Genomic DNA, 17,595 nt, shown 5'->3' with positions numbered 1-17,595 from the left:
AACAAAAGTATTGAATAAACAATGGTCTTTATGGAAGAACTTATCTTAGGTATGAGGATATACTCGATTTTTCTTATGATTATTTTAACTATTTTTAAATCAAAATTTATACACATACATATTTAAATAATTTTAATTCTATTTTTTCTTTTTAAGTAATACTGTGTTAAAAAAGATCATCTTGTGAAGGGTAGATTTGTCTACACAAAAGTGGCTGATTTTCTATAAGACTAGCATTAAAGAGAACTAAGTCACTCTTGGATTGTGTAGAAATAGTAGTTCAACATAATTGGGCTCAAAGTAAGTGGTATTTAACATATGGTTTATGTAGGACATGGGACCTTTGCATGTAAGACTAGGCTTGCATTAGGAGAAAAGCTTGGGTTGAGAGAATGCTTCTAGCAAAGGTGCCAAGATGCACAAATCGATATGAATGACAATGAGATAATACCATAGCCATCCTCCCCCTCCTCTTGCACCATTGCCTTCCTTTTGTCTCCATCATGCCACCTTACACAATAAAAGCATACTAAAATAAACTTAATAGATTGATTCTTTGTGGTTGTTTGCCTAAAAGCAAATAGGCAGAGCTTGCAAGCATGTAGAGGCTACAAAAAGAATGAGCAAGTGCTATAGACATTAGCCATGTTCAAGCCATATATTTAGAAAACAAGAAATAGATCTAAACATAACACGAAAGCTTTCTTAGCATTCACCCATTAGGTAAGCAACTACACCCACGTCCCTCTTCCAAAGAGAAGACATCCATCTATCAAAATTCGCTTGCTTTAGTTTTAAAAAAATCTTCTGAATAGCATGGAAAAGTGTATTTCAATCCCTATAAAGTCAAATCAACCCTAAGAGTTCACATCACATCTGGATGACTAAACCATTAGAACTCTTCAATGATTTGAGTTACTCTTACTATGGACATATCATCGATTTAATGATTAAAGGGATAAGATGATTAAATTTTAAGAGTTCACTTTACCCATCCTCCTTACAAAAGTGGCACAAGTAGGGTTGAGAACCTAAACTCTTTGTTAAGGGGCATCAGCTCTACCAAGACCTCAAGCTCTAACAAGGACCTCATGAGTTACTCACATATTACAAACGTATAAGCTATGTTTTTCTTTTGCTCGCGTCTCATTCTCACTTACAGCTTCAACGCCCACAAGCATTCTAAATGGGAATCAGTGCAGCTCATACATCCCCCAATTCATAAAAGAAATTTGAGCTACAGTTATAACTTCTTTTTTCTTAAGAACAATGCAGTCCTTATTTCCCAATGGAAATTCCTTGCGTCATATAGTATTTAGAGAATAAATTCAAGTGACCTAATGTTATAATGCCAGCTCAAAGGAGGAAAACCCAATTTAGTTGCGAGACAAAGGTGTAAACCCATTGGAATCCATTGCAATACCACACCAATGCTTGGTAGGATTGCCATCTTTGTCATTGCCCAATTCACCAAAGAGCAAAGTTGTGTAAGAAAATATCTTTTTAAGACCTTTTCACTGCATCTTCCCAAATACTTTGAATGAGACTGTCTTTTTGTAACCTTACCCAAAGCTTTTACTCAAACCAAGGAACACAAACTGCGGCCATGTGGGTGCCATAATTTGGTGCTTTCAAGGGGGGGAAGTGCATTTACTCTACAGCAATTTTCAGTTCTGCAGCTGTCGACATCAAGGGCAAGGACACTCCTGCAAGGAAGCTCTCAAAAAGCGTCAACGCCCTCCCTGGGGAGGAGTAGGGCACCATGTGTGCTGCTCCTCGGACAGTGGCATAGCTCAAAGGTCCATACACCTGTGTCCAGCCACCAACCTGCCAAAAATTAAAATGCAAAATTCATTTGAGCAGAAAGGAGCATAGATCTCTCACACTTGCCAAAGGCACTCTTGCATGCATGCGCACACAATCAAACATGTCACAGGCTCGCTCTCTCTCTCTCTCTCTCTCTCTCACGCATGCACGCACGCACGCACGAGCGAGCGCGCGTGCGCGCGCACACACAAGCTGCACCTCTAGTCATGAGGTTTTGTCAGCAGCACTGCTATTTTAAACCCCAACCTACCTAAATAACCAGAAAGACAACTGTTGCCCTAGTTCTATGTGATGTATATATCACAACAATTTTTCACGCACATGTTGCCCTAGTTCTATGTGAACAACAATTTTTCACGCACCTGTCCTCCTTCAAACCACACGCTGTAAGGCACAGTTGTATCTAAGTTATTCATTTTTGCAAGCTGATTGATCAGTCTCCTTGTCCCACCAAAAGGTATAACCATGTCTTCATCTCCACTGCATGTTCTCAACAAGCCTTAGCAGTTCTCATCAGGTTATAAGGTTACAGAAGCTGGATCCATAACTCTATTGTTAAGAACGGGCCAATGTCAGTCTTGCTCACCTGTAAACCAGGATCGAGACTCCATTCTCCAGAATGCGAGATAGAACAGGCAACATGGAGTCATCTTCGCCACTCTCGTCGTAAAAGAGGGGCCTGCCACAACGATTCGACTTAGTTGGGGCTCCAATCAAGAAGCTCCAAAAGTTTTAGTCTCAACAAACCAAAGCAAACACAAGAAATCTTACCATTCATTGCAGTAATTCCATCTGTATGATAATCCTGTAGTGTTTGCATGAAAGGCCCGCTGAACTGCTGGCAGATTCATGTAGGCGATAAGCTCATCGTCGATACATACATCAAGGGGGCTAGTGGAAGATTTCAATCTTTTATTGACTCTCTGCAAGTATAGAAAAGCCATTCAGAAATACGTTCAAGTTCGTTAGAAAGACGACATGCATCTGGATTTAAGCATACAAGATCTCATAAATACTCTATCTATGCAGGAAGAGATGAGCCCAAATGAAGAATGTCCACATGCTGTACAGTCTGTGCAATCAGTTATACAGAGTATGCAAGCAAGGCAGCGCATGTGTGGAAACACGGCAGCACACATGTGAATGACTGGTGGTTGTGTGTAGCATTTCTACACGGTCACATCAGTAGTGGCTTTCACAAAAGGCAGCCAGCCCGGGCACGATAGTTTGCACACATGGGAGGTGGCACATGTTAGCCGGTGCAGTGCACCAGTGATGCACAAGTTGTATCGGTTTTTTTTTTCTTTTTTCTTTTTTCTTTTTTGGGTGGGTGCGCGGGGGGGGGGGGGGGGGGGGGGGGACCAAAAAAATCATAATCAAGCATGAATTTTGCATATTTGTAAAATTAGACATGAAGTTTTGACATGATTTGCTAGGGTTTAGGTTTCACAGATAAGTTGGGGCCCATGGTGCAGATCAATGCCATGCTCGCTGCTCGGGCTGAATTAGGTTGCAGTCGCTTCATGCAACAGGCAACATGCATGCAAAGCAGATGTGAAGCTGGACCAAACTGCAACAGGCAACATGCTTTGGGAATGGATGTCAAGGAGAGGGCAGTAACTGGCTGCAACAGGCAACATGCGTCAGGAGCGAATGTTGAGCTGAGGGCTAAAGCAGCAGGAGCAAGCGCCAAATGCAACCGTGGGAGCCATGGCTGCAATCTTGTTGTTTGCTTCATCATAGAGTCACACAAACACAAACACAAAGCTTCTTGTGCTTTTTTCATTTTTTGCCTGGCTGCCTAGGCATCTGACATGGTAGATTTCCAAAGGCATGATAATTGAAAACCTTATGGAACCCTGAAGCAAGAAGAGGAATGCCTAAGGGAATAGACTGAAGAAAAACAGCAATTACATGAAGCCATGGAGAGAACCAAGACCTTACCTGTTGAGCTCAAATGACAGATCCTGTCTTGAAAGGAGAATCTCAAGAGTTTTGGAAGCAAAGAAACAGGAAGAGCAAAAGGTCGTTTTCTTGAAGCATACATGTTTAAATTATCTCACAGGAGCTTATATTCCGAGATGCAAATACCATGCTAGCAACCCTTCCTCTCGATATTTGGGAAAGTTAGGGAACAAAACTCAAGGACCTAAACAAGGCCAATAGAAAAGGAAAAGTCCAAGACTCCAGCATAGCCACATAATGAGGATGAAGTCAGGACGAAACGGGCACGCCGAGCGGCCTATCCCGTGACCACATCCTCCGTGCTGCCACTATCAAACAAGACAATGACTCTCTGGCCACCTATGTAGCCAAAGGTCTTGAGCAATTGGTTACGCTCATACTCCTGGTCGTGGGTACCCTTCTACTTATCTTCAAGCTCCTTGCTAATGATTGCTCCAACTGAAGCATTGGGATTCAAAGAGCTAGGGACAGCCACTGGGGTCTGTGTGGGGACTAGGCTCACCACGGAAGCTGTGGAGGCTGAGGCGGCGGTCTTTGGAGCGGTAGTCTTCTTAGGCCTCTCCTTAGAAGTGTGTCCTTTTGTATGACAAAAGAAACACTTACCCTCCTCCTTGTATTGAGCAATCTCCTCAGCGCTCAATTTGCCACCTGTCTTGCCTGCCTCTGCTTTCTGGTTTGGAGTAAGCTTAGGCGCATTGGTCGAGTTCTTGGAGCCAGAGGCTCCCGTGCTCTGTCCCGGGGAAGACCCTGTCTAGTTCTAGCCTTTCCCCCCCGAGGTGATAACCCTGGGAGTAGCCGGCTAGGAAGTCTTGGGCTTGCCACCATTGTGCTTCATTTCAGCACTCTGTGCAAGCGAGAGTGCGTCTTCGAAGGTGGCTGGCCTAAACATACGCACCTCCCGCTGGATTAGCGTGTCCGCAGACCATATAGGAATTGCCCTTTCTTGTCCGTATCAAATAGATAAGCCTACTTGCAAACATAAGTTCGAAATTCTATTGGCAAACTGAAGGACTCGGACGCGCTCCCCTAAACTCATCTTCGAGTCGCTCACGGTAATGGGGCGGTAGAAACCGCTGCTTAAGGTCGTGGAAAAATTCGTCCCAAACATAAGCTGCCATACCTAATCTAGTGTGGGCATGAGTCCACTGGGTCCACCAAGCGTAGTTGTCAGGTACGAAAAGTTCGATTCGGTACGGTACGTTCAAATACAGTCCCAGAACGCACCGCTAAATTTTAAAAATAAAAATACGGTGGAGGTACGGTCCATTAAAAAATACTTAAAAATATAAATATAGATGCAAAACTTTTACCCAAAACATAAAAATTTAGAATGTTGCAAGTTGCATAGAAAATGAAAGTAGACAAATGTACACGTGACATGTCAAAGAGTCATGAATATATATAAAGCCACAAAAGTCGACATGCCGCATGGGCAAGTACAAAAATGTGAGTGCAAAAGGCCCATAGAGAACTATAGAGGATAAAAGCCTATGTCACCATCTATGTCAGGAGTCAGGACTCAGAGCTATCGCTAGGCTCTTCAATATCCTCAATAGAGGAGGACACCTCAAAGCTCCCACCAAAATCCCCATCGCTAAGAACGTTGCCCTCATCATCATATTCGGGCTCCCGAATATCACCATGAACTGCCGAAGAAGACTCCGCAATGGAAGCATCCTCAACCCTAATTGCTCCGAGAGCCACGTCTTACATAGGTAGCAACTGGGTGATCAGAGCCTCGAGAGCCAATGGTAAGAATAGGCCGAACCTGTACTCCACCTCTAGCTCGGCGGCCACGACGAGTACGAGAGACTCGTCTATCAATCTCCTCAAGATCTTTGTAGAGCTCTGTATATATGGCCTCCTCCTCTCTATTACGCTCCTTGTGGACACTTTTAAGAGTGTCCACCGTCAACTTGAATTTGTCGACGATTACCTACAAGTTTTATAATTGATTAGAGGCTAAATAATAAAACATTGAAAGTTATGTAAGTCTAACATGTTACATAACAATATACCTGTCTAGCTTGCCTCATATCGTGCATTGCACGCACCATGCGCAAGTTATTGCAGCAATAGACCAACCGCTCTAACTGTCTCATGCTCAGTCGATTGTGTAACTTCGTGTATATAGTGAGTAGGAACTCCAGTTCCTCTCACATGCACCAAAGAGCAATCCTAATCCACAATAAAAATAAACAATGTTCAGGATTCTAGTATCTACACATAATTTAGTTACTTGGTGCCAAGTGGTTAGTGGTTACCTGCGCTAGAATCCTCAAAGCCACTCTTTGTAGGTGAGGTTGTAGTTACTTGGTGCCAAGTGGTTAGTGGTTACCTGCGCTAGAATCCTCAAAGCCACTCTTTGTAGGTGAGGCTGTTGGTAAGCAAATGACTCCCACCAAAAGAGAGACTTCACGATAGAATCCCTCCTCCAACATACCGCATTGGCGAATGCGGGGCCCCTCTGATCATTATAGTTGATGAGCTCCTGTAAGAACTGAAATTGCCCATTCTCATCATCGGGTAATGCTTTCGGTAAGAAAGCATCCCTAGCTGAAAGCAACTCTTGATCAGTGAAAAGTGGGAGTGTTTTGTAGGCAGGATGCAACAAAGCAACAAGGCCATGGATAGGCCTCTTCATCCACTTCCATCTCTTCTCCACGAGTGCCAAGATAGCATCGCATCGAGGAGTAGCCTCAAGGGGATCACTGTGAATTTTAAAATAAAGGGGAGAATATCTTATATGAGAAAAATGAAAGAACAAGTATTTAGATTCAACATTCTATTTTAGTTTATTACTTATTCTTGAAAAGTTGAATCTTATTTACCTTGTTAGCATATACTCTGGATCAAGCTCATCGAGGACTATGGTGCAGGTAATCTCGGCAATGGCCTCTCTGATAAAGTGCGTGAGGAGCCCCATAGTAGCCCCCTCCATGTCTGTCATGCATAAAACCCTATACAAGGGAGTAACCGCAATGACTAGGGCGCGGATCTGGTGCCAGAACAACTCTCTCAAGCATAGCCGTTGAATGGCTCTTGCCTCATTGACACGCGAAGGTATCTCACCTTGTATCCATTCCTGCCATTCCAGTGAAACCACTGTTACTTGGAGCTTAGGCATGACATCATAAAGGCGCTCTAGAAGAAGCCACATGCAGGAAAAGTGCGTCAAGGATGGCTTCTTCATCTCCAAGTCGCTGTGATAGCAGAAGATAGCAAGGGCCTTGACTTTTTGACTGAAAAAAGTTGACAATTTGAGTGGCTTGTGTCACCACACTCTTCACCCACTTGCCTATGTCCTCCATAAGCAAGTCAAGGCAATGAGAGGCACAAGGAGTCCATACCATGGACTTAAACTCCTCCTCAAGCAAGTGGCCCATCTTGTGGCAATTGGACGCATTGTCCGTAACCACTTGAACTACATTTTCGGGGCCAACCTACAAGAATGATAGACCATGGATCATGGATGCAATCATGGATGATAGACCATGGATCATGGATGCAATCATGCATGATGCATGAAAAAGGAAAAGAAATAAGACTTGAAAAGAAATAAGACTTGAAAAAGGAAAAGAAATAAGACTTGAAAAGTTGTTGAGTAAAAGGTAAAGGCTAAACTTTGAAGCTTCAAACTCAAAAATTAAAATTGTATCTTACCTCGATTATGGCTTGTCGAATGTGGTGATAGATGACCTCGCCCGAGGTTTTCTTCCCCGCTTTTCCGGCCCGCAAGAAGTACGTGCCAAGAGGGCAAGATACTAGAATGTTGAGGATGCCCCTCTTCTTTCTATCGGTCCATCCGTCGGAGAGGATGGAACACCCATACTTCACCCATCCCGCTCAGACGGGCTCGAGGATCTTGTTCATTCTCTCCTTTTCTTCATCAAGTGCCTTCGTGCGCATGTCGTTGTAGGTGATACCATGCCAAGGGCCATGGCATAGTCCTACTTCGGCAATGGCCCTCACCATCCTTTGCCATTGAGGAGTTTTGAGGACACAAAATGCGAGATTGCACTCAATGATCGTGCATGCAATCTCCACATTTGCGTCTTGTTGCTTTGCTCGGACCCAAGATAGAGAGGCCACATTTGCTCCAATGGAGCCTCCAAGAGTAGTAGCTTGCCTTTTGTGTGGAACCTCAAACTCACTTGGCCTCTTTGATGAGTGAGTGGAGTTGGCGAAGGGGGAGAAGGATGCGGAGAATGATGAAGAGGATGTATCCCTTGCCGGCGGGATGACTTCGTCTTGAGTGGTGGCAACGGCAGGGGGGACTCTTCCACTATCACTTGCTTTGCCAAGCAAGGAGTACTTCTTCACAATGCTATCGGAAATGTCTTGAGGGATCATCTTGCAAGGTGCAATTTGCCCCCCCATCTTGGAGAGATGTGCAAGAAGCCTAGTGGCACTACTAGTGTAGGCCTTGCCACAATACTTGCAAGTCCACTTCCATGCCCCCGACTTCCCCTCGTTCTTCTCATGGGTAATGGCATGCAAAGTAAAGGCTTCATTCTTTTCTCTCATGGTGAAAGAGGAGAGAAGGGGCCCTTGAGGAAGAGGGAGAGAGCCTAGAGGGGACTCAAGGGAGAGGACAGATCATAGACTTGAGCACTTCTAAGGGGAGGGTTGAGCAATGAGAACTTGTGAGGATGGGGTTGGGGAGGGCCTCTTATATAGAATCTAGACAATAGGGAGAAGAGCCTAGAGCTAAGAGACCCAAGGCTCAAGCCTCAAGCAAAGGCAACCAAAGGGTTTGGGCCTTAGCAAGTTGGCAAGGCAAGCAAGCAAGAGCCCCAAAAAACACCCATCAAACAGCTCTCCAAACAGGTAGAAAAATGAAAAAATGGGCGAAAACGAGTGAAAAAAAAACGGGCGAAAACGGTCACCTCTGGACCGGATCAAACCGAATCGTTCGAATCGAACTTTCCCGACGGTTCGCAAACCGGAGGCAACTATGCCACCAAGGAATGGCCTCACCCACCTTCCAAGTACCAATTGACTGAGATCACTCTGTCAGTATCAACTACGGCAAAGTAAGCTTCAAATTGATGCAATCATGAATAAAGAGTTGTGGGGTCGAGTTTACCGTTACACTTACTGAAATTCATTTTCTCGAGAAAATGATTTGAGGAAGCCGCTGGTGTCAGTCTTGCGTCCAAAGCCACAAGGTATCACTCATGTTCCACGCGTCGCATGGCTTCATCTTCACGTTGTCGGATCTCCAATGCACGCATCTGCAACTCAAGCATCGAACTCGGATGCGGTCGTGACCCTTCAAGAGGGTCCCTGTGTAGAGGATCTAGAATCTGGGATATGGAAGGAGAGGGAGGAGGAGATGGAAAACGCAGCGCTAGAGAACGGGTGCGCTCTTCCAAAGCCAGTATCTGCGCCTTTTGCTCTTCCAACTTGGTACTCTGATCTACGATTGCTCGAATCATCTATTGAAACATCTCTTTAACACTCATGCCTGATGCCCTAGCTGGGCTGCCTGGTACACTTTGGTCCCAAGGTTCTTAATCTCTCTCATCGTCGAAGCTCGCCATAGCAAGAAAATGCACCTCCTTTCCGGAACGCAATCTGACCATCCACTATGTGTGCGAGAGAATTCCGGAGGCTTCCCGTGGCTGAAAACCAACCGTCCCTTGAGGGACAAGAGTCGCTCCGAAAGGGGTGGTCCACCACAGTCTGAAAATAGCACTCTAGTTTGTCTTGCACAAACTGCTGTATTTTCTGCAGCGGTACTGTAGTACTCTCAAATGTCACAACCAGTGACTTCAATATGCATACATACACCCAATGGCAACTGTTGACCTCTTTGCAGCACCCACAGTGTCTGCACAGCCAATATGTCTTCCTGCAGTTCTTAAAACAGATTTCTGCAAAGAATTGATGACTTACCCGCAGTGCTCGAAATCGCCTGCTTTCTGAAAAACGAAGGTCCAGACGCACCCGAAACGCATTTTCGGCCTAGAAAACTTTTTCCGATAGGACAAAAGGTTGCCCTATAGCTTCACTCCCGCGAAGAAAGCTCCTCAATCAGAGATCGTTTGCCGGTGCCTCCCGTAGAGCTCCCGACAAGGGTGAAGCCTCGAGGGAGTCGGTAACTTCAATGCTCAGAAATCAGCACTTTTGTCGCGACGAAAATAACGCACAAAACTGAATGTAGATGTGCAGAAAAATCGAGAGAGAGAGAGAGAGAGAGGGAGGGAGAAGAGGACACAATATTGGGTCCCGAATACCCTCTATAGGGCCCCCACCAAGGATGGTGTATTTGCTTTTATTAGAATGATGCAAAACTGAAATAAAAGATTGAACCTGAACTTGAACCTTCTTCGCTGAGGAGAATCCTCTACCCTTGACTTTCAATACATCACCCCTTTGCGTTAGCTGCTCCTTGGCTATCCTGGCCCCTTGATCGGCTTCAGCACTTGGTGAAATATGAACTGATTTATGCAATGGGTATTTATACCACTCCAGTATGCTGGTCAGCTGGTATAAATCCAGGTGGCTGATTAATAAAGCCTCACGACTCCAGAAAATAGCACTTAATGCTATTAAATCCTATGCATTCAGACTTGGCTGGCTGGCCAACATGCGCATCTGCCTTTGGCTGCTGGGCAGCCTGTGTGGGCTGCCCCACACCTGGCCGACAGGCCTCTAAGGGCTGGATGCCCTGTCGGCTGCCTGTCCAGAGGCCCTAGGGCTGGCCTATAGCCCTTCCAGCCCAAGCTAGGGCAAGTGGGCACAACATGTGGCCCTCCTGGCCCCTTGGGGTGGTTCTAAACCTCCCCACGCCCACTACATGAGCCTTAGGCTTGGCTCTAGGATAGCCCTATGGGCTGGCCCCTATTCTACATGTCTACACAGAGGTCTAGCATCCAGTATCATACCAGATACAAAGAACCACTGACATCATTCCAGAGGGAGACTCACAGCGCAGACTAGCACTGTTTCGTGTGCAGGACAATGCACACCTGACCTTGGACGCATGTGCACGACAATGCACACCTGACCTCGGACGACTGGAGTGGAACCCTGGCTGAATCATCCCGGACTGGGCTAACATGGGACCAGTTTTCCACCCCAGGTCCTGCACCTTCTGTACAGATATGTCTACGTGGCATCCAAGTGCGGGATGCACGTGACATTCTCACACTTAAACTTTCGTTTGCACCTACAAGCCTACTCAGAGGTTTCTGTGGTTTGAGGTTTTTGAGAGACATTCTTCTAAGTCTCGCCGGCCATCATCTCCTCAAAATCCTAGCATACCGGATGGAATCCTCCATTGTCTTGCTATGATTATTCTTTACATGGAGCTTGTGTTCCTGTGCCGACCCATGGATTAAAAAACCCACATAATATTGTGGCATCCATGTGTGCCACTCGAGACTGCAACTCTCTAAATCTTTTCGAGTACGTGTCAAAAGATATGTTCTTCATATCCAAGTCCGTAAACTTGGCCACAATATCAAACTCATCCTCTACCCGGAGGAACTCTTCTCGAAACATCGTCTCAAACTCCGTCCAAATACTAGGTTTATTCTTGAGTTCTCTCCACCATGTTAGGGCTTCAAGAGGCCCCTAACAATTTGAATCTTCCGAGCTTTTGAGAACGGGTGGAACTCAAAGTGTACGATCCAAGCGTTGAGCCAAGAATTAACCACTTACTAGGTCCTCTTTCTCCTTTCACCCACGAAAGCCTCGGGTGCGAAAGAAGGAGCTGCTACTACCGGCATGCACGTGTTGTTTGCCTAGCGAGACGAGCATCAACAGGTGTGCTAAATGCGGTCAGTCACCTGCTTTAGGTGACTACACTGTGGGCACCGTCGAAACAGAGCAACGCATCAACAGTAGTGTCGGGAAGCTTCAAGCGCAGCAAGACACTACCATGTCAGCAATGGAGCACAGGCGCACAGTAGTCAAAGAAGTTGGAAATGGGCGAGAAGCTAACGGGCAGAAGGGAAGCGTGTAGTTGCGTGAGAAGCAACGGCGACGTCAGTTCTGATTTCCAAGTGCTCACAAGCACACAACGGGCGATGATCAAGCTCTAATTGTCACATGCACACGTGTGCCATGGCTTAATCTTCAACATGAACAGGCTTAATCCCTGATTAGTGCAACTATTAGGACAACATATAGCTGTAGCATCAGAAACATATTCATCATCATCATCATCATCATAATCATCATAACCATCATCATGGGAAGGTGCAAGAGGCCTGTCTCGAGGGCTAGCATCGGCAGCATGGCAACTGGCAGCAAGCCTCTATATAGCAGTCGGCTAAGGCCAAGATGGTAGGCAACAGGTGTGGCAGGGGCAAGAGACAAAAGACGTGATTTTATCAGTATTTTATTCAGGTTCTTGTCCATAGGAGGCTGACAACAAGGATTGCTGGCCGACTGCATCCCCAAACATATATATAAGCATGAAGTTCATCATTCATTCAATCATCATGAAACTCGCGGCGGGTGCCCGGGAGACTAGGGCCTTTGACACACTTGTTGATACCATCAATGCATATTAAAACATTTAAACATGGCCACAGCCTTAACACATATCCATCATCACTTTGCATAAAACATAAAGCTGGACAAAACATCCACAAATGCTGAAAATGGAGCTTGCACGTGTTACACCGCATAGAGGCCGGAACGGGCCGACCCCCCCCCCTTGGAGTATTTTATTACCCAAGGAGAATAATATCATGTACAAGCTTTGAGGGCCTTACTCTCCCCACGGGAGATGCCGGATTATCCCTATACAAATGCCATAGCACAGCCCAACACAAGGCTACCAAGCCGGAACATAGGCTGTAGAAATGCCGAGCCATCAATGTAATCCATATACCTCCGTGTGGGTACTGATTCTTCCCCAAAAACCACGGGTCTTCATGCAATAGAAAGGGTACAGCAAGTACAACTCTCCATTCAGCCGGTATAGCAGGTACAATGGCTGGTACAACTGGTACAATGGCTGATACAGCAGGTACAGCAAGTACAGATGCTGGTACAGCAAGTACAGTGGCTGGTACAGCAAGTACGGTGGCTGGTACAGCCGGTACGGTGGCTGGTACAGCAGGTACAGCAAGTACAAATGCTGGTACAACACATACAATGGCTAGAAATCATAATAAATGATTGAATACCCTTGCCTTCAGTATTTCTTCGCGATGGAAGCCTCCAAAACAGTCCCCAACAGCCGGTATTCTTCATGGGCAGCCTTCAAGAGAGAGAGAAAGAGAGTAGCCATCATTAGAGAAACCTTCAACGGTGGTAGAGGCTAGTGTGCAGCAAGAGAGCCTCATTAATGAAGAGAGAGGGCTCCAATTTATAGATTTGGGCCTCCCATGAGCTAAAATGGCAAGAGAAGGCTACAATGACAAGTGGAGAGCCACACAATAGCTGAAGTGACAAGTGTGAGGCCACTTGTCTCATTTTGATCCATTTTCTAACAAGTGTCAGGCCACTTGTCTCACTTTGATCCACTTTCTTGCCACATGTCCCAATCTAAGAGATGGATTCTCCCATAATCTTTAGCTCTAAAAATATCCCAACTAGTAGACATTCTGTCATAGGCACTTTGCCAACTCTTGGTATCTGCTCAATTCCAGATGTAATGACGCGAACAGAATTTCCATCGGAGTCGGGCCAAAAATAGCAACTCTCCTAAATTTTAGGAGTGTGGTCCTTTGTATTCTAGGATAATCCCCCATTCCCAAAGCTTGTACTTTCCAAATATTTAAACATCCTGGAGTCCACCAGACCCCTTTCAGACTGGGAAATGTCGAGGCTGGTGACACATCAAGTATTTTCAGCATTCATTCATCTAGTCATCAGTAGAAGTCATGTAGAAGGGCCACGGGTCAACTCCTTGGGGCTGACCAAGGCCCACACATGTACAAGCTTTTATGCAACCTTTTTGTACCATATAAAAATACAAGAAAACCTTGACATCAATCTCTCTCTTCTTCTCTCTCCTCTATCTTAATAATGTGTTAATTAACATCAATGTTCTTAATCAAGCTTAGGGTTGTGGATCAATACAGCAAGGCTTCCGCGCATGCAACATTGGTATCAGAGCATTGAGTCTCAGCCCACTAAGCAATGTCCCAAGGAAGGTGCCCAGTTCCAACAAAAAGGATGCAGCCGGGTCACAAATGGAGTGGTCCGCAACAAACATGTGAAGCCAGAAGAAGCATTACCTAAGGGTAGGTACGCATACCCATGTCAGAATACGCAGCGGAGATGATGACCAAATCTGGGAACACGAGCAAAAACGCAGGCAGAAAAACAGCACGAGAGAGAGAGATGTAGGCGTGTAACTCTGCTCTATATACACAAGAAGATCCCGAGAAATGATACAAATAAGGTATGGGGGCTGGGGTCCTATATATACATCCCATAGAGGACAGTCGGCCAGCAGAAAGAATGCCCACGACTGAAGAAAAGGTCCCACGACTGCATAAATGCAGTCGGCCAGCAAACAGGTGCCCACGACTGATGAAATCCAGTCGGCCAGCAACTCAGTAGCCCACGACTGATCAACATGGAATCGGCCAGCACTCGGGTGCTCTTGGCATCACCTGGCAACCATCCCAAACCTCAGAAAAATGGAAAAAAATAGGGGAATAATACGGAGAGTGGGGAAAAATGATAAAACACCTCATAAGGGCGGGCACACCCACAACAAAGGCCCTGGTGTATACAAATAGACAGGAGATGACTTCTAACACCCCTTCTCAGCTCCTGGCTGTGTAACCAACCACTGAGAGCTAGGGTGCCGCCTGAGCAAGTCCTGAGAGAGCGACTTCGTGAAGAGGTCCACCGTACTGTCCTCTGTCGAACAGAACTCTAGCAAGATGTCATCAGCAACGATCTGTTCACGAACAAAGTGCCTATGGATGACCATGGGTTCCTCCAGTGGAAGCCCAAACCTGCAATGTAACCTCCTCCTGCTCCGTAAAACTGCTCCTGGGCCATAAGTAGATCCCCTCGTGTCCGAATCTCCTCCCCAAACCGAGTCACTCCAACCGTGGAGTTAGACTCCATCCAACAATCCCCCTCCTGTGTACAAGAGTCCATGATCCTTCGCATGCCGCAGAAACCACAGGAAACGCAATCTTGCCTCCCAAAGAGACATCTGCAACCATGAGCTCAACCGCCTTATCAGGAAGCTCCCGTCCAATCTGGTGTCCATCAACCAGATCAATGAACCATATAGCTTCTAAGTCAAAGAGACATCACACTGCTCACAAGGATCAACACCGGTTACGGTGCACAAGCAAGTCCTAGAAACCTGATGAAACCTGTCAACCACCCCCTCTGAATCCGGAACCACAAAGCCTGGAGAAACCACCTCCTTCAGCAAGTAAGCACCTGCCACCTGCCTGGCTTTCCGAAAGGTCCCCGTGGAAAGAACATCCTCAACTACTGGAAGTTCTATGTCCCGAACACGACGAGACATCAGAGCATAAGTGACCTGTTCAGCTTCCTCTGACTCACGAACACAAGAACTACCAACATTAGTACTGGAAAGTTCCTGCCAACTGCTGCCATCAACTGGCAAGCTATCCACCACCTGGTCTCGGAAAGCCCGCACCTGCAGCGTATCCACACTTGAGTAGCCATTACCAGACTACCACTCATCACAATCCTGAGGACCTGGGAGAGAGAGTGCTGAAAGCCTGTAAACTCCATTCTCCACTCCACCTTCCCAAACCACTTGGCCTGTTGCTTTGTCCCGGAGAGCAACAAAATGCTCATCAAACTCCACCCGTACGCCAGTCTTGCAAACCTGATGCACTGACAACAGATGAAAACCAAGTGCCGGAACATACAACACCTGGGAGGAATGCTTCCCCCCTCTGCCATCGGGAACTATCTCCATCCTGCCCTCACTGTGAACTGGGATAGTGGACGTATCCCCAATAAGAATATGACCAGAAAGCCTGCAGAGCTGCCGATTGCGGCACAAGCTCCTCCCACGTGATGGTGCTGAGCCTGCCATGAGAAGTAAAATGCTGAGTACGAAGAGGGCAAATGTGACAGCAACGTGATGGCCATGTCCTCTGACGATATCTCCTTCCCAGCTTGAAGAACTTCCTGCTGAAGAGCCTGCAGCTTGTTAATATGCTCCCGCATCGTCGAGACGACTTTGCAGGGCTCATAACCCGCATCTGTACTTCCAAGGAAATCCTCTTCATGGGCGATACCCTGTTGTAAAGTGAGGCCAAATGCTGCCATACCTCTGGCCAGCGTCATATGCTTTACATGATTGATTACCTACGGTGTGCAGTTGAGGAAAATAAACGAACGGACCCTGGCGTTGACACGATCCCACATCTGTGTCTGAGTCTCCCGGTCCTTTCAGGTTGACGGTAACTCCCCTTCCTCTACTTCCGGCCGTGGAACACCAACAATGACGAAATCGGCGAGGTCGTAAGACTCCAAAACGGATTCCATCATCACCTTCCATATGCCGTAGTTGCTCCCGTCCAACTGACGGTCCACCGGGAACGTGGGGAGTGTCAGGATCTTCACATGTCTCTCGGCCATCTCAAACAGATCTACCATAGCGGGGATGTACTCTGAAAAGGGTGGGTGGGTGGAAACAAAGAAGAACTAAAACCTGCAAGTGGCTGTCCAGCAAATCAGCCCGCCTTCCTCTTGCTTCTCCTCTTCCCGATCAGCCCAAAACAGTCCACCAATCAGCCACAAAACAGTCCCCCTCTTTCTCACACAAATCCCAAGACCTATCTAGAGCCTAGGGCTCTGATACCATGTCAGAATACGCAGCGGAGATGATGACCAAATCTGGGAACACGAGAGCAAAAACGCAGGCAGAAAAACAGCACAAGAGAGAGAGAGAGATGTAGGCGTGTAACTCTGCTCTATATACACAAGAAGATCCCGAGAAATGATACAAATAAGGTATGAGGACTGGGGTCCTATATATACATCCCATAGAGGGCAATCGGCCAGCAGAAAGAATGCCCACGACTGAAGAAAAGGTCCCACGACTGCATAAATGCAGTCGGCCAGCAAACAGGTGCCCACGACTGATGAAATCCAGTCGGCCAGCAGCCCAGTAGCCCACAACTGATCAACATGGAGTCGGCCAGCACTGGGGTGCTCCTGGCATCACCTGGCAGCCCTCCCAAACCTCAAAAAAATGAGAAAAAATAGGGGAAAAATACGGGGAGCGGGGAAAAATGATAAAACACCTCATAAGGGCGGGCACACCCACAACAAAGGCCCTGGTGTATACAAATAGACAAGAGATGACTTCTAACAACCCAGTCCCTCATAAAGCTCTTAGATCATTTCCAAAGGCCTAGCAACAGGCATATGATTAGTTCTGGCAAGTGATCCACCGTTGTGTCAAGGTTAAGGGAAAGCAAGCGTGGGGACAACGATTGAACAGGTGCTGAGTTCTTCAGCAGGACTTGGAAGTGGAGATCAGGAGTAAAGGTGTTCAGACAAAAATGTCGGTCAAAGTCGATAAGTAGAAGTCAAAGTTAGTAGTAGTTTAAAGTCAATCGTCGCAGTCCAGGGAGGAAGGATGGCAGAGTGTCCACCCCCTCATCAAGTTTAGCAGAAGGGAATGTCACATGCACACCTGTGCCATGGCTTAATCTTCAGCATGAACAAGCTTAATCCCCGATTAGTGCAGCAATTAAGGCAGCATATAGCAGTAGCATCAAAAACATATTCATCATCATCAGATCATCATCACTATCATCAGCATCATCATCATGACCATCATCATGGAAAGGTGTGCAAGAGGCCTGTCGGCTCACA

At 46.4% G+C, this 17,595-nt stretch overlaps 1 protein-coding gene across 2 annotated transcripts in view; it reads right to left on the bottom strand.

Moving 5' to 3' along the window:
* Nucleotides 1-1,224: 1,224 nt before the first annotated feature.
* The window catches only part of LOC147609640 (serine carboxypeptidase-like 42), a 32,708-nt gene continuing 16,337 nt past the window's right edge, over nt 1,225-17,595 (bottom strand). For both annotated transcript variants that reach the window (XM_086787497.1, XM_086787496.1), the window contains exons 7-10: nt 2,599-2,750; nt 2,414-2,506; nt 2,190-2,307; nt 1,225-1,827 (exon numbers count right to left, since the gene is read on the bottom strand). In XM_086787497.1, coding sequence (XP_086643623.1) covers nt 1,651-1,827; nt 2,190-2,307; nt 2,414-2,506; nt 2,599-2,750 — 540 coding nt within the window. In that variant the 3' untranslated portion in view covers nt 1,225-1,650. The remainder of the gene's footprint in view (nt 1,828-2,189; nt 2,308-2,413; nt 2,507-2,598; nt 2,751-17,595) is intronic.

Source organism: Cibotium barometz, chromosome 51 (assembly GCF_041138505.1).
Source record: "Cibotium barometz isolate CiBa-2024 chromosome 51, ASM4113850v1, whole genome shotgun sequence".
Classification (NCBI taxonomy): Eukaryota; Viridiplantae; Streptophyta; class Polypodiopsida; order Cyatheales; family Cibotiaceae; genus Cibotium; species Cibotium barometz.
Note: the sequence above shows the minus strand (reverse complement) of the source record. Positions and strands in the feature narration are given on the sequence as shown.